Here is a 23,505-nt window from a genome sequence, read left to right on the forward strand (position 1 = left end):
CTAAACTATTTTTAAAAGGGGGGCAACTGTTAGGAGCCAAGCTAACATATAGTTTAAATTTAAAAACCAAGCAGAGGGATCCCTGGGTGGCTCAGTGGTTTAGCGCCTGCCTTTGGCCCAGGGTGCGATCCTGGAGTCCCTGGATCGAGTCCCACGTAGGGCTCCCGGCATGGAGCCTGCTTCTCCCTCCTCCTATGTCTCTGCCTCTCTCTCTCTCTATGTCTATCATGATCATCATTAATTTAAATCATCATTAATTTAAATAAATCTTAAATTAAAAAAAAATAAAAACCAAGCAGAGACGTCAGCTGCACACTAAAGGGAAGAAAGAGTTGGCAGTCTGAGAAAAATTACTTGAAAGAATGAAAAAGAAAACAGAGGGGCGCCTGGGTGGCTCAGTTGGTCAAGTATCTAACTCTTGATTTTGGTTCAGGTCATGGTTGTTTGAGCCCTGCATCAGGCTCCATGTTGGGAGTGGAGCTTAAGATTCTCTCTCCCTCTGCCTGTCCTCCATCAAAAAAGAAAAAGAAAACAGAAACTCTAAAATTCAGACTTGCTGTATTACCTAAAATGTCCAGCTTTCAACAAAAAATGATGAAACAGGAAAAGTGAGACCTATGCTCAGGGAACAAACCCTGGTAATAGAAACAGACTTGCTGAGCAGCCTGGGTGGCTCAGCAGTTTAGCGCTGCCGTGATCACACCTGAGTGTAAACTCACACCTGAGTTTAGCTCAGGTCGTGATCCTGGAGTCCTGGATCGAGTCCCGTGTTGGGCTCCTTGCATGGAGCCTGCTTCTTCTTCTGCTTCTCCCTCTGCCTGTGTCTCTGCCTCTCTCTCCCTCTCTCTGTCTCTCTCAAATACATAAATAAAATAAAATCTTTAAAAAAAAAAAAGAGAAACAGACATGCTGCATGGACTTAGAAACTGCATGTATAAATATGCTCTAAGAGCTAAAACAAATTACGTTCAAAGACTTAATGCTATATGCTAATATGCTAATACTCAGTAAACAAAAGAGTTGACGATAAAAAGAAGCAAATGGAAATTCCGGAATTCAAATTACAAAAACTAAGAAAGCAAGTTTAAAATGGCAGGAGAATAAGTAAACTAGAATGTAGATACTTGTACAGAGAAATTGTCCCATCCAAAGCACAAAGAGAAGACTAAAGAAAAATGAACAGAGCTTCAAAGATTTATGGGACAATGTGAGGTGTCCTACCATATACGTAATGGGGATCTCAGAAGGCAAGGCGAGAAAGAAGGGGCCAGATAAAATATGAGGAAATAAGGACTAGGGCACCTGGATGGCTCAGTTGGTAGAACATGCAACTTGATCTTGGGGTCTTAAGTTTGACTTGATGTTGGGTGTAGGGATTACTTAAAATCTTAAAAAAAGGGATCCCTGGGTGGCGCAGTGGTTTAGCGCCTGCCTTTGGCCCAGGGCGCGATCCTGGAGACCCGGGATCGAATCCCACATCAGGCTCCCGGTGCATGGAGCCTGCTTCTCCCTCTGCCTGTGTCTCTGCCTCTCTCTCTCTCTCTCTCTCACTGTGTGCCTATCATAAATAAATTTAAAAAAATTAAAAAAAAATTTAAAAAAAATCTTAAAAAAATACATTGAAAAAATATAGTTTAAAAAATGAAATACTGAAACACTTCTAAATTTGATGAAAAACTTGAATCTACAGGTCCAAATTCAATTAATTTCAACTAGGACAAATATAGAGAGAACTCGAGTCCCACGTCTGGCTTCCGTATGGGGCCCGTTTCTCCCTCTGCCTTTGTCTCTGCCTCTCTCTCTGTGTGAGTGTCTCTATGAATAAATAAACAAAATCTTTAGAAAAAGGGGGGGGGGGGCAGCCTGGGTGGCTCAACGGTTTAGCGCCGCCTCCAGCCCAGGGCGTGATTCTGGAGACCCGGGATTGAGTCCAACATTGGGCTCCCTGCATGGAGCCTGCTTCTCCCTCTGCCTGTGCCTCTGCTTCTCTCTCTTTCTCTTAAAAAAAAAAAAAAAAGGGAGGGGGGACATATCAGATAAAGAAAAGTAATTAGTAATTAAAAACCTTCCCACAATAAATTCAGTGTGGCATCCTATATTGGAAAAAAACCCAGAAATTAAAAATCTATAATTGAGGTAAAAATAACACACTCATGTTTGCTTTTTTTTTTTTTTTAAGATTTTATTTATTTATTCATGAGAGACCGAGAGAGAGAGAGAGAGAGAGAGAGAGAGAGAGAGAAAGAGAGAGAGAGAGAGAGAAATACACCCTGGGCCGAAGGCGGTACTAAACTGCTGAGCCACCAGGGCTGCCCCATGTTTGCTTCTTAGTTTTGACCAATATACCATGGTAACATAAAATACTAACATTAGAAGAAACTAGCGAAAAGTATGCAAGAACTCTGTACTAACTTTGCAATTTTTTTTTTTTTTTTTTTTTTTTTTTAAAGAGTAGGTTTATTGATATTTGGTTTCAGCTCTCACATTTTATTTTTTTTTTAATTTTTATTTATTTATGATAGTCACACAGGGAGAGAGAGAGAGAGGCAGAGACACAGGCAGAGGGAGAAGCAGGCTCCATGCACCGGAAGCCCGATGTGGGATTCGATCCCGGGTCTCCAGGATCGCGCCCTGGGCCAAAGGCAGGCGCCAAACCGCTGCGCCACCCAGGGATCCCTAACTTTGCAATTTTACAAAAATATAAAACTATTCCAAACTAAAAAGCTTATTAAAAAAAAAATCCACAAAAAAAAGTCCTCCAAAAAAAATGTCCAAATGAAGACTGTCTCACTGCTGAATTTATCAAACATTTAAGGAAGAAATAATACTATTTCAGAAGCACCTGGGTCAGCTGGTTATGTGTCTGCCTTCGGCTCAGGTCATGATTCTAGGCTTCTGGGATGGAGCCCCACATCCAGCTCCCTGCTCAGTAGGGAGTCTGCTTTCTCCCTCAGCTCATGCTCTGTCTCTTGCTTTCTCTCTCTCTCAAATAAATAGTTTTATTTTTTTTTCTTTTTCTTTTTTTTTTTTTTAATTTTTATTTATTTATGATAGTCACACAGGGAGAGAGAGAGAGAGAGGCATAGACACAGGCAGAGGGAGAAGCAGGCTCCATGCACCGGGAGCCCGATGTGGGACTTGATCCCAAGTCTCCAGGATCGCACCCTGAGCCAAAGGCAGGCGCCAAACCACTGCGCCACCCAGGGATCCCCTAAATACAGTTTTAAAACAAAAATATTTCATATGAACTCAGAGGAGGGAACATTTCCCAACTTATCTTTATAAGGCCCATTAATACCTTAATACCAAAGCCAAAAAGACATATCACAATAAAATGATAATCCAGCAGCCCTCATGAACATAGGTGCAACAATTCTTAACAAAATATTAGTTGGGATGCCTGGGCGGCTCAGCAGCTGGGCACCTGTCTTTCCCTCAGGTCCTGATCCCGGGATTTGGGATCAAGCCTGCATCCGGTTCCCTGCAGGGAGCCTGCTTCCCCCTCTGCCTGTGTCTCTGCCTCTCTGTCTGTATCTCTCACGAATAAATAAATAAATCTTTAAAAAAATTTTTTTTAAAATTAGCAAATCTAATACAGAAACATATAAAACGGATTACACACTAAGACAAAGTGGCAAGGGTGGGGTTAGAAGTTATTCTAGGAATGCAAAGCTGGTTTAATATCTGAAAAATCATTATTAGAATACTCCTTATTAATAAGAAAAAGGACAAAACCTATATGATTATCTACAGATGATACAGAAAAGGTAACTGACAAAATCTAAAATCCAATCAAGCCATGATTGGCTCTCAGCAAACAAGGAGTAGAAGCAACTGCCTTCAACCCAATAAAGACTATCTACAAAAACCCTACAGCTCACATTACAATTAATGTTTAAAGCTCAGGAGCAAGGAAAAGATGTCTGGGGACACCTGGGTGGCTCAGTGGTTGAGCATATCTGCCTTTGGCTCAGGGTGTGATCCCGGGGTTCTAGGATCGAGTTCTGCATTGGGCTCCCTTTGAGGAGCCTTGCTTTTCTCCCTGTCTATGTCTCTTGCCTCTTTTTGTGTCTCTCATGAAGAAAGAAACAAATCTTAAAAAAAAAAAAAAAAAAGTATCTGCTCTCAAAACTTATTCAACATTGTATGAAGATTCTAGAGAACAATAAGGCAAGAAAAAGAAATAAAAGACATCTAGATTAGAAAGGAAGAAGTAAAATTGATTTTATTTGGCATGAGGTAATATTAGAAAATCCCAAGGGATCCACAAAAACAATTCTAGAATAAGTGAGCTTAATAAGGTCACAGGCTATAAGATTAATACACAAAAATCAACTTAATTTTCATATCCTAGCAACAAACAATCCTAAAATGAAATTAAATAATTTCATTCACATTAGCATTAAAAATAAAACACTTATGAGATGTACCATATTCATGCATTAGGAAACCGTGTATTTGTTTAAAAGATAATGCTCCCTAAATTCACCTTTACAGTCAATATAGTTCCTATTAAAAATCCTAGCAGGTTTAAAAAAAAATTTTTTTTTTTAAGATTTTATTTATCCATTCATGAGAGACACAGAGAGAGAGAGAGAGAGAGAGAGAGGCAGAAACACAGGCAGAGGGAGAAGCAGGCTCCATGCAGGGAGCCCGACGTGGGACTTGATCCTGGGTCTCCAGGATCAGGCCTGGGGCTGAAGGCAGCACTAAACTGCTGAGCCACCCGGGCTGCCCCTAAAAAATGTTTTTGATAGAAACTGACAAGCTGATCCAAAAATTTATTTTGAAGTTATATGAAATGCAAATAAATCTGGAGCACTTTCATGAAGTGATTTTTAAAACATACCAGAAGTTCACAGTAATACAAGCAGTTTGGTGCTGGTATAAAGATAGATATTAAGATAATGTGACAAAATAGCATCTGGAAATAGACCCTCATATACATGGCCAGTTGATTTTTGACCAGGGTACTAAAAGGATAGCCTTTTCAACAAATGGTGGGAGAAAAACTGGATAGCCATCAGCAAAATAAACAAACCACCTTCAACCCTTACCTTGAGAAGTTTTACTCTTAAAAAACATTAAGAAAATTAAAAGACCACATCTGAGAAAAAGTGTATATAAAATATATCTGATATAGGATGCCTGGGTGGCTCAGCAACTGAGTGTCTGCTTTGGCTTGGGGTGTGATCCTGGATCTGCCTATGTCTCTGCTTCTCTCTCTCTCTCATGCATAAATAAATTAAATCTTAAAATAAACAAAATAAAACAAAATATATTTGATAAATGAATTGTACCTAAAGCCTAAGTTCTGTAAATCAACAATAAAAAGACAACTCAATTCCAAAAAAAAAAAAAAAAAAAAGACTACAGATTTGAATGATGTTTCCCCAAAGAACATACATAAATGGCAGGTATGTATGTGAAAAGGTGCTCAATTTCCTTAGGAAAATGCAAATTACAATTTGATAGCACCATATACACACTAGAATGGCTAAAAGTCTGACAATATTAAGCATTGTCAAGAACGTAAAGAAACTGGAATCCCATACTTTGCTAGTGGGAATGTAAAATGATATAGCTACCCCCTCTGAAAACACTAAGGCAGGGATCCCTGGGTGGTGCAGGGGTTTAGTGCCTGCCTTTGGCCCAGCGCGCGATCCTGGAGACCCAGGATCGAATCCCACGTCGGGCTCCCGGTGCATGGAGCCTGCTTCTCCCTCTGCCTATGTCTCTGCCTCTCTCTCTCTCTCTCTGTGTGTGTGACTATCATAAATAAATTAAAAAATTTAAAAAAAAAAAAAACACTAAGGCAGTTTCCTAAAAATTCAAATATACATCTACCCTAAGACTTAGTAATTCTATTCCTAGGTGGAATACCCAGAGTCATGAAACATAACGACTATATAAAAATTTATACATAAAAAAAAAAAAAAAATTTATACATAAATATACATAGCAGCATTATTCCTAATAGCCTCCCAAACTGGAAACAACCCAAATATTCATCAATTTTAAAATGGATAAAAACATGTGGTGTATCTATAAAACTGAGTATTAATCAGCAAAAAAATGGGAGAAAATTATGAATACATGCAGTAACATAAATTAATCTCAAAAACATTATGCTAATCAACAGAAACCAGACACAAAGCCAACAAATTGTGATTCTACTTATATGAAATTTCTAAAAAAGGCAAAAAGGAAGCAAGCAGATCAGTGGTTACTTAGGGGTGAAAATAGAGAAGGTAGGCAAACAGGTATAAGGGTAATTCCAAGTATTCTAAAACCAGACTGTGAAGACTGCACCACTATATTAATTTACTAAAACTCAAACTATACACTTAACGTGGGTGATTTTTATAGTATGTAATTATACCTAAAAAACCCTGAAAAATAGGGATCCCTGGGTGGCGCAGCGGTTTAGCGCCTGCCTTTGGCCCAGGGCGCGATCCTGGAGATCCAGGATCGAATCCCACGTTGGGCTCCCGGTACGTGGAGCCTGCTTCTCCCTCTGCCTGTGTCTCTGCCTCTCTCTCTCTCTCTCTCTGTGTGTGTGACTATCATAAATAAATAAATAAAAATTAAAAAAAAAAAAACCCTGAAAAATAGACAAAACCAAACAATCTACCATTTTGAAATATATATATACATACGTGCTAATGCTCCCTACAAAGAAAAGGGAATTCAGAATTGGGAAAGGAAGGTCATGCAATCAGGAAGTAGCACACAGGGGACATCTGTGAGACTAATAATGTTCTATTTCTTTTGGTAACAGACAGAACCGGGAAAGGAAGGTCATGCAATCAGGAAGTAGCACACAGGGGACATCTATGAGACTAATAATGTTCTATTTCTTTTGGTAACAGACAAGTCCAATGGTTTGGAATATGGAGTCAGTGACAATGGTCTCTCCTTTCTTTTATCTGCTTAACTTCCTGTGTTTAAATTTCAATCCTGAGACTTCTTACCTGGAGCCTTATCTCTTACCTGAATCAATACTGAGGACATCATCATCTTCATCAGGAATCTCTATTATTTCTGTAGGCCGGGAAGTTTCATCCTCAGAGCTACTATCCCGGTATTGTAGTCCCAGTTTGGAGTAAAAGTCCTTCACCAGAGACTCACAGTTAGTCACCGCCCTAATATTGGAAAACATGTAGAAAAGGTCAAAGCCAGCAGAAATAGGTATAAAAGCCATCAGAATTTATATCTATTTAAGTACAGTGATCTCAATTTAAGCAGGCCATATTCCAAAGTGTCTCCATTTAGAATTCATTTTTATTTCTTTTTATTTTTTAAGTAGGCTCCCCAACCAATGCAGGGCTTGAACTCACCTCCTGAGATCTAGACCTGAGCAGAAGTCAAGAGTTGGATGCTTAAGCAACTGAGCTACCCGTCCATTAGAATTAAAAAAGCTTTACTCACAGAAAAACATTTAAATAGTGGTTTCCAGACTAGATTCTCAAAAATCCACAATAAGCCCTGAATACAGTCCTTTCAATCATCTTGTCATTTATCTTGTTATTTGAAAATGTGTTCTAATTCACAACTAAGTACCTGACACAAATCTTCTGGGGATTTAGGAGTAGATACAGGGCTCACGCACCAGTTACATAAGACAGCAAAGCTTTACAATCCTCACTCCCTAGAACATTCTACTAAGAAAACATCGCTTCTCGGCCTTTTGGCTAAGATCAAATGTAGTATCTACTAAGAAAACAAAGTAATTGTTTGGAAGCAGAGTAGAGGAGAAAGACGACGAAGGGACTTGAGACCCAGACTCCCCTACTGTTGACCATACATTAGCTTCCGAGAGATGAATATTCTCTATGTGGGTGGTTGAGAGGTCAGATTTTGGCCCTAACCTATGAGGAAGAGGAAGGTTCTATACATTTGTACCTTGTAAAGCATAAAGTGCTTGGCACAATGTCATGAACAATTATACCTCTAGAATGTCTGCCAAGGTGTAGATTTCCTATTTCCCATTTAGTCCTCACCTGGATGCATCATCAAAGAGCTGGTCCACATGGGCCACCTCAGATTCCTTCTGTATTACCCATGTTTCCAATTCTGCTAGTTGCTTCTTACGCTGCTGTACACAGTCCATCTTTTCTAGTTCTTCATCAATGAACTGCCGAAGTTCCTCCATTGAGATACCCAGCTCCTCGACCACTGCTTGTTGCAGTTCTGCAATCTCTTCAGACTCCACTGCAGCTGTAGCTGCATCCAAACCAATGCACCCAGGGAGGGAGGACATGCTGTTGCCCTTTACACAGAAAGGAAGACTAAAATTACCTTAGGAGTTATTATAACCGTTAAATTTCAATATCCTAATAAAACTCACTCCTACACTACAACTTGTTATCCAAATACAGTTAGGTTTGATTCTGTGTTCTCTCTCTCCATTCTCCTGGATTTGATGCTAAAATTTTACAGCATTCTTTTTTTATTATTTAAAGATTTTATTTACTCATGAGAGACAGGAGAGAGAGAGACAGAGACATAGGCAGGGGGAGATGCAGGGGCTTCAAAAGTTGCCTGAAGCGGGACTCCATCCCCAGACCTCGGGATCACGCCCTGAGCTGGGAGCAGATACTCAATCGCTGAGGCACCCAGGCGTCCCAGATTTTATAGCATTCTTATCATATCCTACAGACTACTGGGCCTAAAGATTTAAAAGTTTGAGGGTATGGAGAACATATATTATGCAACAAGGAGCTACCGAAAATAATGTTTTTAGGAAACAGAAGAGAATCAATTTGCTGAGGAAAGTATTTCTGTGACCTGTGTTCCTTAATTGACTAAAGGGATCAATCTTTGTTTGCATGCGATGCCAATCTGAACACCCATTTCTACCTAGAAAGGAGCGGTTAGGGCAGCCCCGGTGGCGCAGCGGTTTGGCGCCGCCGCAGCCTGGGGTGTGATCCTGGAGACCTAGGATCGAGTCCCACATCGGGCTCCATGCGTGGAGCCTGCTTCTCCCTCTGCCTGTGTCTCTGCCCCTCTCTCTCGGTGTCTATGAATAAATAAATAAAATCTTAAAAAAAAAAAAAAAAGGAGCGGTTAGTCTATTACTAACTCGTTTCCTCTTTATATCCTTGTTCGCTTTACATTACTTTGCTTCCAAGTGGAAATTTACTTTATGAAGTCATATTAACACTTATGCACACAAAAGCAAAAAGGTCTCCCAAAAGTAAAGGGAAATTAAAGCAATCTGGGAATAAAATGTAGCTACCTTGAAACTACAATTCAAACAACCCATGCAGTGGTGTTAACTGCTCTTTTGAACAAACGGTTAAAGCAAAACTGATGCCAGAATGCCGTGCGACCCCTGGACCAGTTCTCATCGCCTCCATTTTCCCTTGGCCCGCAAACCGCCCCACCTCCGCGCTACCCTTTTCGGGGCTGCGTCCCACCCACCCGCAAACCCAGCTCAACCCCGCCCCCGCTCGCCTCTCGGGGAAGACTTCCTTCCCACCCACGCCCAACCTCCTCCCACAAACAAAACATTCCAGACAGGCCCCTAGCCTCCAAATACCTCAGTTAGTATTTCCCACACCTCCCTGCTTCCAGCTACAACGGCTCTTTTTCACCAAGCGGACCCCAGACTGGAGACACAGGGGTCGGACTCGAAAGGGGAGTACCAAACCGTAAGGAAAGGGAGCAGGGGGAGGGGAATAAGCGTGAGGAAGGGAGGGAAAGGGAAGCAAAAGAGACGCCCGGAAGCAAACCTCAGGTGCCGTTCCGGTGGCCGCGACGGTAGCCTGACGGGGTCAAACCCAAAGCCTCTGAGCGCCCCCTCCAAGGCCCGGCAAACTCCGGCAAGTACGCATGCGTCAAAGCAGAGCCTTCCCGGCACTCGTGGGAGGCAACTGGCCGGGTGAAGTAGGCGTTGGCCTGGAGTACATTGTGTCTTGTGTCTCTTCCGCCAACCCCAGCTAATGGCAGTAGTATTAAGTTTATTTTGTAAAGACTCAGTTGGCGAACACTTATATTTAGTTTTTTTTTCACCCGGTTGATATTACATAAGTGGTACACATTGTAAAAAGTGGAGGAATATCTAGATGTAGTAAGAAGAAGGCGGGGTACGTGGTGGCTCAGTGGGTTAACTGTTGATTTCAGCTCAGGTTGTGATCTCAGGGTCCTGGGCTGGAGCACGGAGTAGGGCTTTGTGTTCACAGAGTTGGCTTGTCTCTCTCCCTCTATTCCTCTCTGTCTCAAAATCTGAAAAGAAAAATGTGACAATATCTTCTCCTCCTTCCATTACTTACTGTTCCTGCTGCTTTGAGGTAAAATAAATTAGTTTTCTAGGCTTGTATGTATACAGTCGTGAATGTGGATTTTTTTTTTAAGATTTTATTAAAAAAAAAGATTTTATTTTTAAGTAATCTTTACTCCCAGGGTGGGGCTTGAACTCACAACCCTCTGCCAGCTGAGCCAGCCAGGCATCCCTGAATATGAATTTTGTTTTGTTTTGGTTTCACATACGGACATCCCTTGAAGTCAGTAAAAACTATAACATTTATCTTTTTGACAATTGCACAATACTTCATAGTGTGGCAAAATCATATTTAGAAAGATGTTCTCAGTTTTTAGCTACTACAAATAATAAAATGATAAACATTAACATCATTTACATTACATTACAGTGGCCCCCCCTTCTTCTTACTACATCTAGAGATTCCATTTACATTACAGTACATTACAGTACATTTTGAAGTAGTACTTTTATTTTTATAGCAGAGATTCCCCAAAATGGAATCTGAGTATAAAAATACATATACACTTTTTTTCATTTTAATAGAATCTACTCTCAAATTACTATTCAAAAATGTTGAAACCATTCTTATTCCCACTAGCAAATCTTTGAACATATGTTTCCCCACACCCTCATTAAGATTGGATGTTGACTATTTAATTTTTAAGAATTTTATAGGTCTTAAAATAGTATCTGCATCAGGATAGACTAAGCTGTGTTGTAGAAACAAACAATTTCAAAAGCTTAAAACAAAAACCATATATTTCTTGCTTAATGCTACATAATCATATCTAGTAAGTTGACTTTGGAGCTCTGCTAGGATATCTGCTCAGGAGCCCAGGCTGATGAGTAAGTCAGACCAGAGGAAGAGAGATCTCTAGTGGGCCTCACATTGGCAGTTACAGTGATTCAGGACTATTGCACTTACAACTCATTGGTCTGACTGAGTCATAAGGCCCTACCCAATCACAAGGGGGCCAGGAAGAACAGTCATGTCTCATATCTGGAAGGAGAAAGAACTGTGTGTATTTGATGAACCAGCAGAATTGACTACCACATTATTTCGTCATTACTTTAATTTGTTCAGCTCTCTTTACACTAACCGCACCTAAATTCATTTAAAAGGTATAAACCAGGGCAGCCTGGGTGGCTCCCCAGTTTAGCACCACCTTTGGCCTGGAGTGTGATCCTGGAGACCTGGGATCTGGTCCCACTTCGGGCTCTCACCATGGAGCCTGCTTCTCCCTCTGCCTGTGTCTCTGTCTCTGTCTCTCTCTCTCTGTCTCTGATGAATAAATAAATAAAATCTTTTTATTACAGAGAGAGAGAGAGAGAGGCAGAGACACAGGCAGAGGAAGAAGCAGGCTCCATAAGGGAGTCTGATGCAGGACTCAAATCTGAGGCTCCAGGATCGCGCCCTGGGCCAAAGGCAGGCGCCAAACCGCTGCGCCACCCAGGGATCTCTGTAATACTTTTTAAATGAGCAATTCAACTTCTAGGAATTAAACTCCCTATCTTTGAAATGCATGTATTTCAATATGCATACCTTTGATATGAGGTAAGAGCTAAATTGTCTTCTGCAACATTGCATGAAATAGCAAAATATTTAGAAACAATACAAATTAAAAAAAAAAAAAGAAACAATACAAATTTCCATCAGCAGGTGTTGGTTAAACAAATTATGGCACACCCAAACAGAATACTCTTCAACTATTTTTTTTTTCTTTTAATTATGATAGAGAGAGAGAGAGGCAGAGACACAGGCAGAGGGAGAAGCAGGCTCCATGGACCGGGAGCATGGCGTGGGATTCAATCCCAGGTCTCCAGGATCGCACCCTGGGCCAAAGGCAGGCGCCAAACCGCTGCGCCACCCAGGGATCCCTTCAACTATGTTTTTGAAAAAAAGGAGGCTCTTTGTGCATTGGTAGAGAGTAATCTTTAAGTAATGTTATTAAGGGCAGCCCCGCTGGCGCAGCGGTTTGGCGCTGCCTGCAGATTGGGGTGTGATCTTGGAGACCCGGGATCACACCCCAGGCTGCAGTCCCACATCGGATTGAGTCCTACATCAGTTCGAGCCCCACATTGGATCGAGTCCCACATCTGGCTCCCTCAGTGAAGCCTGCTTCTCCCTCTCCCTCTGCCTGTGTCTCTGCCTCTCTCTCTCTCTCTGTCAATAAATAAATAAAATCTTTAAAAAAATGTTATTAAATGAGAAGAAAAGGTATAGAACACAGTATATAGGGATCCCTGAGTGGCGCAGCGGTTTAGCGCCTGCTTTCGGCCCAGGGCGCGATCCTGGAGACCAGGGATCGAATCCCACGTCGGGCTCCCGGTGCATGGAGCCTGCTTCTCCCTCTGCCTGTGTCTCTGCCTCTCTCTCTCTCTCTCTCTCTCTGTGACTATCATAAATAAATAATTTTAAAAAAATAACAGTATATATAGCACACTTTTATTTGTATAAATAATACATGTTTAAACATTTTTTAATTTCATATACATAAAAGATCACTGGAAGAACACATAAGAGATTAATATTGATTGAGAAGAGGGCAATTGGAAGGTAGCAGATGTGAATGGGAGTAAAGGTTTTCATGGTACACTATTTTATAGCTTTTGAATTTTGAAACATGAAAGTGAATAGTTTATTCAAAATTATTACATTAAAAATTAAATGAAAAGGAACATGCTTGGAAAAATACACACTTCTACAACATAAAAACAAACTACCTTAACAGCAGTTACCTCCAGATAGAAGGATTGGGAAACATGACAGTATCTAGGAATTTTCTGCATTTTTACCCTCAGTAATGTTTGAAAATTGTTTTTACTGTGTACATTTACTCCTTTTGTAATAATAATTTTAAATGTTGACTCAAAAAACCACATAGAGATCCCAACACACACAGACACACACTTTGTAGATTTTATTTTTTTTAATTAAAAAAAATATTTTATTTATCCATAAGAGACACAGAGAGAGGCAGAGGGAGAAGCAGGCTCCCTCAAGGAGCCCGATGTGGGACTCCATCCCGGATTCTGGGATCAGGACCTGAGTCAAAGGCAGACGCTCAACCGCTGAGCTACCCAGGCATCCCACTTTGTAGATTTTATTTTTTTTATTTTTATTTTTTTTCACTTTGTAGATTTTAAACACTGGAAAGCATCTGGCCAATAAGATTTCCCAAACCAATTGGATTTGTAAGCTGCCAGTTTAAGGTGAGTGAAAGGAATGTTTAAGGGCATCAGATTAACAGAGATAATATGAGCAATAAAACCAGAGAGACCTTTCCCTCCCAAAAAATCAAACCAAACCAAAACAGAGAAACCCAAGGTATGTGGGTTGCAACTCCCTGAATCTACACACCAGGGATCATCTAGCTACTGGGACTGGAAATATTCTACTGACCGATGGCTAAACTGCCTTCCCCCCTGAACAGCATTTCACATTGGCCCTGTGAGTTTGCCTTGGGTAGGTCCTCCATTTTTTGGTCTTCCACAGATAATCCACTTCTTCTGACTAATGCATTTTTTTCTTAAGTTACTGTAGAAACTCAGGTTAACAGTCAAACCTGTGACTCTCTAATGGCTACCTATTGATATTCTCATTAATCATATGTATACTTGCATTTTATTTAAGGTGACTATCTCAGTTCCTGGAGGGAATACATGGTAGCTTTCCAGTACTTACATCAATCTTCATCTGCTTTCATTTTACCTTGACCTTCCCCTTGTCCTGAATTTTTTTTTTATCAAAACAGTACAAGTAAACTTTCTTTCTCTCTTTCTTGCCTTACTTTAACCAATATAGCACCCTCTGTTCTAGTGAAGGTAAGGTCTAGTACCCCATTGCAAAGCTTTGGTTCCCCTGCCTCTGTTTTCAAATAACCCTGGGGACTTACTCCAGCCAAGGCAGTCCTGTTTGCAGGAGTCAGAAATAGAAATAATTATCAAGTCTCTGCTAACAGTGCATGGATAGGTTTATGTCTCCATACCATTATGTTTCCATACTGCTGTTAAAGCCTGGTTCAGGGATGCCTGGGTGGCTCAGTGATTGAGTGTCTGCCTTTGGCTCAGGTCGTGATCCCGGGATCCTGGATCAAGTTCCACATCGGGCTCCCCACAGGGAGCCTGCTTCTCGCTCTGCCTATGTCTCTGCCTCTCCCTTTGTGTCTCTTATGAATAAATAAATAAAATCTTAAAAAAACAAAAAAACAAAACAAAAAAACCCCCAAAAACCTCGTTCAGCCTGGTCCATGAATATGCGTCTTATGTAATGGCTGCACACTAGTCCAAGTTCCTGCACAAGCACACGTGATGCCCCATATTTAGATTCCAAGGTTATGGTTCTCTTGATTCACATCCTCATACTGTTGCCCAGGATATTTGGCCAGCATGGCTGAGCCTGAGAGCTTTTACAATCACTGTCTTTATCACTTACTGTGCTAGACTCCATCCTCTTCAGTGGTGGGCCTTGGTCAGTGGCCAAGATGCCCTCTTTCCTTCTAGTGAATTCTCTCATAAGCTTTCCTGCTGGTTGGCCATAGTCTACTCTACCAAATTCCCCTAACTTCACATTTTGGAGAGTACAGATTATTATTTCCTTCTCTTTCCTTTTAAAAGATCCCTGGGATGATGATGACAACCACCACCATCATCACTGTGTATGAATACATGAGTTTCCCATGATTACCGTAATGAATTACCAGACTCATTAGCTGAAAACAACAGAAATTATTTTCTCACACTTCTAGAGGCTACCAATCTAAAGTCAAGGTGTTGGCAGAGCTGTATTCCCAACAGCTTTGAGGAGAATCTTTCCTTGCCTCTTCCAGCTTCTGGTGGTTCTAGTCAAAGGTCCTTTAGTTTGTGGTTGCATGACTCCAATCTCTTCCTCTATCTTCACATGGCCTTTGCCTCTGTCTCTCTGTATCTCCTCTACTGTCTTTTTTTTTTTTTTAAGATTGTATTTATTTATTTATGAGAGACACAGAGAGAGAGGCAGGACACATGCAGAGGGAGAAGCAGGTTCCATGCAGGAAGCCCAATATGGGACCCCATCCCAGGACTCAGGGATCACGCCCTGAGCCAAAGGTAGATGCTCAACCACTGAGCCACGCAGGCGTCCCTTCTCTACTGTCTTTAATAAAAGACATTTGTCATTGGACTTAGGGCTCACCCAGATAATCCCAGATGAGTTTATCTTGAAATCCTTAATTATATCTGCAAAGATCCTTTTACCAAATAAGGTCATGTTCTTAGGTTTCAAGGGTGAGGACATGGACATATCTTTTGGAGGGCCCCTTTTCTTTTCTTTTTTAAGATTTATTTATTTATGATAGACATAGAGAGAGAGAGAGGCAGAGACACAGGAGGAGGGAGAAGCAGGCCAATGCCGGGAGCCTGGCGTGGGACTCGATCCCGGGACTCCAGGATCGCGCCCTGGACCAAAGGCAGACACTAAACCGCTGAACCACCCAGGGATTCCCTAGAGGGCCCCTTTTCAATCTACTAGATGTTATTTTTATAGATTAGGAAATGTGGGGTAGGAAAGATTAAGGTATTCATTAAAGGCAAATTACTCCCCCTCTACCGCAGATCTCAGCCTACTTGAGAAGAGTAGCAAATTTTACAAAACCCATACACTACAAAGGTCCTGTTAGGGGAGCCTGGGTGGCTCAGTTGGTTGGGCCTCTGACTCTTGGTTTTGGCTGTGATCATGATCTCAGGGTTGTTGGATTGAGTCCCTTGTGGGCCCCAAACCCAGAGTAGGGCTCTGTGCTCAGCATTGAGTCTGCTTGAGATTCTTTCTCCCTCCCCCTCTGCTCCCTCCCACCCTGCTCTCTCTCTCTTTGTCTCAAATAAATGAATAAATTTAAAAATATATATTATTATTTTTTAAAGTCCTGTTAGACTCTTATCATAGGACAGTTGGTTCCTGCTGGCCTTGTATTTGCACAACTAAAGGGATCTGCTAAGACTGCCTCTAGGAGTACTAGTTTTAAATGGTCCTTACCAAGCTTCATTATATTAAATTATATCATACAGTTATATCCAACTATCTTAAGGATATTTGATACTGAAGAATTGAAACCCATGGCCTTATTTTAATCAATGAGTTCAACCTGTCTCAGTCCCATTTTGAAACCATTTCCCTGAATAGGAACAATGTAAACTGGCTTGTGTTTCATCCTTTTAATTATTTTCAACCCACCCTCATGTGCCTATTGTGGAATGCAAGAGTGAGAAAGCTAACACAAAGAATGATGAAATAATATAAAGTCTGGGTCATAAATATCTGTATAGAAGATTTCAAGCCTCCTGTGGGGGGGAGTGTATCAGGCTTTTTCATAGTTCAGCTCAGAGATGGTTCTGTGGTTGCAGAGCTGGCCTTGTAAGGATTCTTCACCAACTTGGCACACCGAAAAATCATCACAATTAGGAACAGAAACAGAAGAACAACAAAGGCAATGGCGAAGGCTTTGTCTACGTCAACACTGCTTGACAGGCTTGAATCATCCATGAGAACACACACCTCTTTACCCTTGTTTAGCTGTAGCTACCTCTTCAGGTATATCTTCATGTTTGTCATATTCCTAGACAAAAGAGGATAAAACAAGCTTATTGGTTCATATATGTATGCATGTGTTTTCTTAATAACATTATGTTAGGGACACCTGGGTGGCTCAGTGGTTGAGCATCTGCCTTTGGCTCAGGGTCTGATCCCAGAGTTCTGAGATCGAGTCCCACATCGGGCTCCCTGCATGGAGCCTGCTTCTCCCTTTGCCTATGTCTCTGCCTCTCTCTGTGTGTCTCTCGTGAATAAATAAATAAAATCTTAAAAAAAAAGTTGCAGAGAAAAAAAAAGTACTTCCTGAATGAAAACAAATAATCCCATAGCAATCTGCTGATAAAAGTGGAAAGGGACCCAAAGGGAAGACTCAAGGCAGGTTTTACTGAAAAGGCAAATACGTGAACTGAACTGAGGCCTGAGAATGAGTGTTTACCAGACAGATCAAGGTGGGAAAGAGGAGAAGCTAGACAAGAGAAGATATCGCAAGTACAAACATGAGCGCTTCCGGGAGGACAGTAAAGTATGTTTGAGAAACAGTAAGTGCTCATTTAAGTATTTGGGATGCATTCTCCTATTGAAGAATAGGCAGGAGCCATAGCCTAGGCCAGTTCATTAGGGGCATTCTATGGCACATTAAAGACTCTGGACTCAACTGTGCAATCAATGGGGAGCCATTGGAAAGCTTTTATTTTTATTTTTATTTTTATTTTATTTATTTATTTTTAAAGATTTTATTTATTTATTCATGAGAGACACAGAGAGAGAGAGAGGCAGAGACACAGGCAGAACGAGAAGCAGGCTCCATGCAGGGATCCCGACGCGGGACTTGATCCCAGGTCTCCAGGATCACACCCTGGGTCGAAGGCAGCGCTAAACCGCTGAGCCATCCGCAAAGCTTTTATTTTTATTTTTATTTTTGTGGAAAGTTTTATTTATTTTTATTTTTTTTTAATTTATTTTTATTTTTTTGGGGGGGTGGGTCGGGTCGGGTAGGGGGGTGCAGCGGGGAGGGGCGGGGGTGCAGCGAGGAAGGGGCGGGGGGGGGGGGCGCGGCGGGGAGGGGCGGGGGGTACAACGGGGAGAGGCGGGGGTGCAGCAGGGAGGGGCGGGGGTACAGCGGGGAGAGGCGGGGGGGCTGTAGCGGGGAGGGGCGGGGGGCGCAGGGAGGAGAGGCGGGGGTGCAGTGGGGAGGGGCGGGGGGCACGGGGGTGAGGGGCCTATTTTCATTTTTTTTTAAGTTTACTTTTTTATTTATTCAGAGATAGACAGAGAGACAGAGACAGAGACAGAGACAGAGTCACAGGCAGAGGGAGAAGCAGGCTCCATGCAGGGAGCCTGACGTGGGACTTGATCCCGCGTCTCCAGGATCACACCCCGGGCTGCAGGGGGCGCTAAACCGCTGCGCCACCAGGGCTGCCCTTGGAAAGCTTTTATTTATTTATTTATTTATTTTTAAAGATTTATTTATTTATGAGAGAGAGAGAGAGAGAGAGAGAGGCAGAGACACAGGCAGAGGGAGAAGCAGGCTCCATGCAGGGAGCCCGACGTGGGACTCGATCCTGGGACTCCAGGATCACGTCCTGGGCCAAAGGCAGGCGCCAAACCGTTGAGCTACCCAGGGATCCCCTGGAAAGCTTTTAAACATGGAAATTATACTGTTAGATATTTGTGTTAGAAATACCAGACTGGCAGGAATGTGGAGGATGCATGAGGCAACAACTAACCCAATATTCTCTCATTTATAGGGGCTTCGAAGGGATTCAGGGCAGCAATCATCTCCCCCCAGCACCCATGTGTCACTTTGGCATATGCATCATTCAGAACTGAAGGCATTTGAGACCCTGAAACCTCAAGAACAGCTTTTGTCTCTCTCTTAACCACACAAAAAATTCTAAATTGGGGGGTGTTTCCCAAAATAAGGGTTATTAAGGGAGATAAATTTTGTCTGAGTGACCCATCTATATGGTATGGCAATCATCTAATTGCCAAACATCCACTCTTTTTATCACCCTCTGAAGTGCATTCCTTTCCTCTGAAATCCCAGCCCCCTACTCCCTTCTCTGTAGTTCAGAATGACATATATATCTCATCTTGCCTGTCTTTGGAATTTCCATGTCTATAGGGAGTCCTGTATGTACACCTATTAAATTTGATTTTTCTCCTGTTAATCAGTCTCGTATCAATTTCATTCTTAGTCCAGCTAGAAGGACCTTGGAGGGGACAGGAATTCTTGCTTCCCAATAGCTTCTAGAGGTCAAAAATCTAAATGTTTTGATATTTTAAACTTCTCACAGCATAGATTACTATAGTGCTTGCACTCAGTAAGAAATGTTGTTAATGTGGAAACCAGTGTCAGAAGGAACACTCTGCTTCTCACGGGTGTAGAGTATGACCCTCACCTGATGAACAAACTCAGATGGGGTATATTAGTTATAGAAATTTTTCTAAAAGTGGTGGCTGGGGGCAGCCTGGGTGGCTCAGCGGTTTAGTGCCTGCCTTCAGCCCAGGGCGTGATCCTGGGGACCCAGGATTGAGTCCCACATCAGGCTCCCTGCATGGAGCCTGCTTCTCCCTCTGCCTGTGTCTCTGCCTCTCTCTCTCTCTCTCTCTCTCTCTCTCTCTCCCTCTGTGTCTCTCTGCTTAATTCCCTATGGTAGAGCTCACATTGCATAAAAGTGAAAGTTATAAAATCATAGAATTTCATAGTTGGATGACTTGTAGTCATCTTATGGCACCAACTTTCTAATCATTCCTGTGAAGTCCCTGCTTTAACTACTTGAGTGAGTTCATTGGGGGCCTTCAGGGCCCAGAAATGACTATCTTCCAAGGTGGCCCATTTTCCAAAAGTACTTATTTTTTCTTTCTTTCTTTTTTAATTGAAATATAGTTGACACACAATGTTATATTAGTTTCAGGTATACAGTGTAGTTATTCAACAGTTCTATATGTATGCTATGTTCACTACAAGTACAGCTGCCATCTGTCACCATACATTATTATAATACCATTGACTATATTCCCCGTGCTGTGCCCTTCATCCCCATGACTTATTCATTCCATAACTGGAAGCCTGGACCTCTCACTCTCCTTCACTCATTTTGCCCATCCCCTCCCCACCCTCCCCTCTGGCAACCACCTTTTTATCTTTGTATTTATGGATCTGTTTCTGCTTTTTGTTTGTTTCATTTTTTTAGATCCCAAATATAAGTGAAATCATATGGTATTTGTCTTTCTCTGACTTATTTCCCTCAGCATAATATCCTCTACTTCTATCCATGTTGTCACAAATGGCAAGCTCTCATTATTTTTTCTGTCTGAGTAATATTTAACCATATGTTGTATACACAACCTCCTTTTTTTTTTAATTTTTTATTTATTTATTTATGATAGGCACACAGTGAGAGAGAGAGAAGCAGAGACACAGGCAGAGGGAGAAGCAGGCTCCATACACCGGGAGCCTGATGTGGGATTCGATCCCAGGCACAACCTCCTTTTTATCCATGCAACACTTGGATTGCTTCCATATCTTGGCTATTGTAAATAATGTAGCAATAATAAAAGTAGTTCTTCACATTGGGACTAATCCATTTCTTTAGCACTGCTCTACTTTTAACTTAGAACCATATAGAGTAGCACATATCTTTTGCATACACAAGATTTTCAGGATTTGAAGATAGCTATCAAGTACTTGTTGACTGATTTCCTTAATTTCTCAGAGGATATAGTCTATCACTCTAGTCTTTTTCCACTGAAAAGATCCAGTGTGTCTATATCCCCTTTAAAACATCGTGCCCAGGAGGACCTGGATGGCTCAGTGATTAAGCATCTGCCTTTGGATTAGGTCATGATCCTGGGATCCTGGGATCGAGTCCCACCATTAGGCTCCCTACAGGGACCCTGCTTCTCCCTCTGCCTATGTCCCTGCCTCTCTCTGTCTCTCATGAATAAATAAAATAAAATTAAAAAATCACAGTGCCCAATACAGAATAGAAAAACCACGCAAACTCAAGATTATTCATCTAGGTACCTTCTATTGCTTAAGATAAGATCATGATGAACCTTGTGCTAAATTTGGAATGATATAGAGAAGATTAGCATGGCCCCAGCACAAAGATAACACACAAATTCATAAATCGTTCCATTGGTTCAACTAACTGTAATTTATTTATTTATTTATTTTTTTAATTTTTATTTATTTATGATAGTCACACAGAGAGAGAGAGAGAGGCAGAGACACAGGCAGAGGGAGAAGCAGGCTCCATGCACCGGGAGCCCGATGTGGGATTCGATCCCGAGTCTCCAGGATCGCGCCCTGGGCCAAAGACAAACGCCAAACCGCTGCGCCACCCAGGGATCCCAACTAACTGTAATTTAAAATAAAAACTTGGAAGAAAAAAATCATAATGAGCCTTGAAAATCCGTATAAAGAATTTGAATTTAATTCTTCCAGACTTGGGGAACCACTGAAGGATTTTGAACAGATAAATGAGAGCAGCAGCTATATCTTACTGTGCATACTGCTGACTCTAACTGAAATGTAAGCTGTAAGCATTAGGTCTGTGTCCCATTAGTGGCATAGCTTCAGTGTCTAGGACAGGGCTGGCACATTGTAGGTGTTTAGTATACCTACATAAATGAATTAATATCTATGTCAGTGCCTGGCATGTTAAGCATACTCAAATCATGTTTGATGAGGGAAGGTAAATCATCAAAGCCATATTTTAGGAAGATAACTGGCAACAGTGTGTAAAAGATATTGGAGACAGGAAATAGATACCATAGGGTGGAAAACAATTAGAAGGTGTTGTAGCAGTCTCAATGAGAGGCAACAGAAGTGTAAACTGGGATGATACAGTAACAAAAAGGAAGGAATGGATGTGAAAGAGGATTTGACATGATTTATTTTTTTTTATAAATTTTTTTTAATTTTTATTTATTTATGATAGTCACACACAGAGAGAGAGAGAGAGGCAGAGACACAGGCAGAGGGAGAAGCAGGCTCCATGCACCGGGAGCCCGACGTGGGATTCGATCCCGGGTCTCCAGGATCGTGCCCTGGGCCAAAGGCAGGCGCCAAACCGCTGCACCACCCAGGGATCCCGGATTTGACATGATTTATAAATTAAACGGACATGTAGTGGAGGGAAGAAGGAAGTGATAAACTCTGGGGTTTGACTTTGGATGGATAAAAGAAAAATGTTACCATTCATAGAATTATTTATTTTAGGAATTAGCAGCTATTTTAAGGGACTATGATGAATTCAGTTTGGAGTAGGTTGAATTTAAAGGTACTAGTGTGATATGTTCAGGAAGCAGAAATGTGGGACTGAAGTTTAGGAGTAAAGAAAAGCACGATCTTTAGAGTTGAGTCACCCAAGTGCGGGTAGTTGAAATCATAGAAGTGGATGAGATGACCAAAGGCAAATTTGAAACAGTGGAATGCTCACTTTTATGTCAAAGGAAAGAGATCAAGAAACCACAGTTGGAATAGTTATAAGTAGGAAAATCTGAAGAGTGTGGAGTCACGAAATTGAACAGATGAGAGAATTTCAAGGAAGAAGGGTGGCCAACAGCCTCAAATGCTGCAGAGAGATGGAAAGCCTTCAGTATCTGGAAATTGGAAAACATCAAGTCATCTATGATTCTTCTCCCTATTTAATTAAATCTGAATTTCTGGGGGCACCTGGGTGGCTCAGTCAGTTAAGCATTTGCCTTGGGCTCAGGTCATAATCCCAGGGTCGTGGGATTGAGCCCCATGTTTGGCTCCCTGCTCATCAGAGAGCCTGCTTCTCCCTCTGCCTCTGCTGCCCACTCTGCTTGTGCTCACGCATGCTCTCTCTCTCTCTCTCTGTCAAATGGATAAATAAAATCTTTGAAAAAAAAAACCAAACTGAATTTCTGAACTTTGAATCTAAGGTCTCTAGTTTACTTATTCAAACTTCTCACTCATGGTTGCCAAATTCTACCAAGCTAATTTTTCTACTGTTAGGCTGATATCTTTCCTCTCTCCATCTCAGAAAGTAAATTGAATTCCTATTGGAAAAGTTAAAAAAGAGAAAAAAAGTTGATGTTATTTTGGTTGCAAATAGGTCATGCATGTACTTGGCTCTTATTTTCATAGGCAGGGGTCACATACTAGGTCTTTTTTTTTTTTTAAGATTTTATTTATGAGAGAGAGAGAGAGAGAGAGAGAGAGAGAAGGCAGAGACATAGGCAGAGGGAGAAGCAGGATCCATGCAGGGAGCCGGATGTGGGACTTGACTCTAGGATCATGCCCTGGGCCAAAGGCAGATGCTCAACCGCTGAGCCACCCTGGCGTCCCACATTCTAGGTTTTATACGTCCTGAAGTTCATATAAGTTGGAGGTCTCTCTTTAAGAAAAAGAATGCAAGATTTTGAATACAAAATTCAGTAAGAAGTTTTTGAGAATGGAAAAAAAACACAAATTATTGGAGCCTTGTATATTCAGTTTTCTTTCTTCTAAGACCCCTTCGGCAAAATCACTTTTCTGACAGAGTCAAGTGACAGATACCATGGTAAATCCAAAATCTGTTTTCCAAAGTGAAGATCCATTCTAGAATTTTTTTTTAGTGGTTCTTCAGGTTTCTGTTTTGTTTGAAATGAACAGCAGGTCTGCTCCGGACTAAAGTCGGGAAAAGTGGGGCATGAA

The 23,505-nt window shown here is 41.5% G+C and overlaps 2 protein-coding genes and 1 non-coding gene across 5 annotated transcripts in view; 1 reads left to right on the plus strand and 2 right to left on the minus strand.

The window, feature by feature from the left end:
- The window catches only part of SETDB1 (SET domain bifurcated histone lysine methyltransferase 1), a 35,438-nt gene extending 25,609 nt beyond the window's left edge, over positions 1–9,829 (minus strand). For 2 of the 3 annotated variants that reach the window (XM_041754969.1, XM_041754967.1), the window contains exons 1-3: positions 9,545–9,730; positions 8,004–8,272; positions 6,994–7,145 (exon numbers count right to left, since the gene is read on the minus strand). In XM_041754969.1, coding sequence (XP_041610903.1) covers positions 6,994–7,145; positions 8,004–8,263 — 412 coding nt within the window. In that variant the 5' untranslated portion in view covers positions 8,264–8,272; positions 9,545–9,730. The other variant, XM_041754968.1, reaches the window with a different exon arrangement.
- A 5,459-nt stretch (positions 9,830–15,288) lies between these two features.
- CTXND2 (cortexin domain containing 2) lies at positions 15,289–16,784 on the minus strand. Its single transcript, XM_041754973.1, has one exon. It carries the CDS (start codon positions 16,782–16,784, stop codon positions 16,617–16,619), a length of 168 nt encoding a protein of 55 aa, XP_041610907.1. The 3' UTR covers positions 15,289–16,616.
- A 4,096-nt stretch (positions 16,785–20,880) lies between these two features.
- On the plus strand, positions 20,881–20,983 carry LOC121492249. Its single transcript, XR_005988159.1, has one exon. It is a non-coding gene; the product is annotated as a U6 spliceosomal RNA (small nuclear RNA).
- The last annotated feature ends 2,522 nt before the right edge of the window (positions 20,984–23,505 follow it).

Source organism: Vulpes lagopus, chromosome 5 (genome assembly GCF_018345385.1).
Source record: "Vulpes lagopus strain Blue_001 chromosome 5, ASM1834538v1, whole genome shotgun sequence".
In the NCBI taxonomy this organism is placed as follows: Eukaryota; Metazoa; Chordata; class Mammalia; order Carnivora; family Canidae; genus Vulpes; species Vulpes lagopus.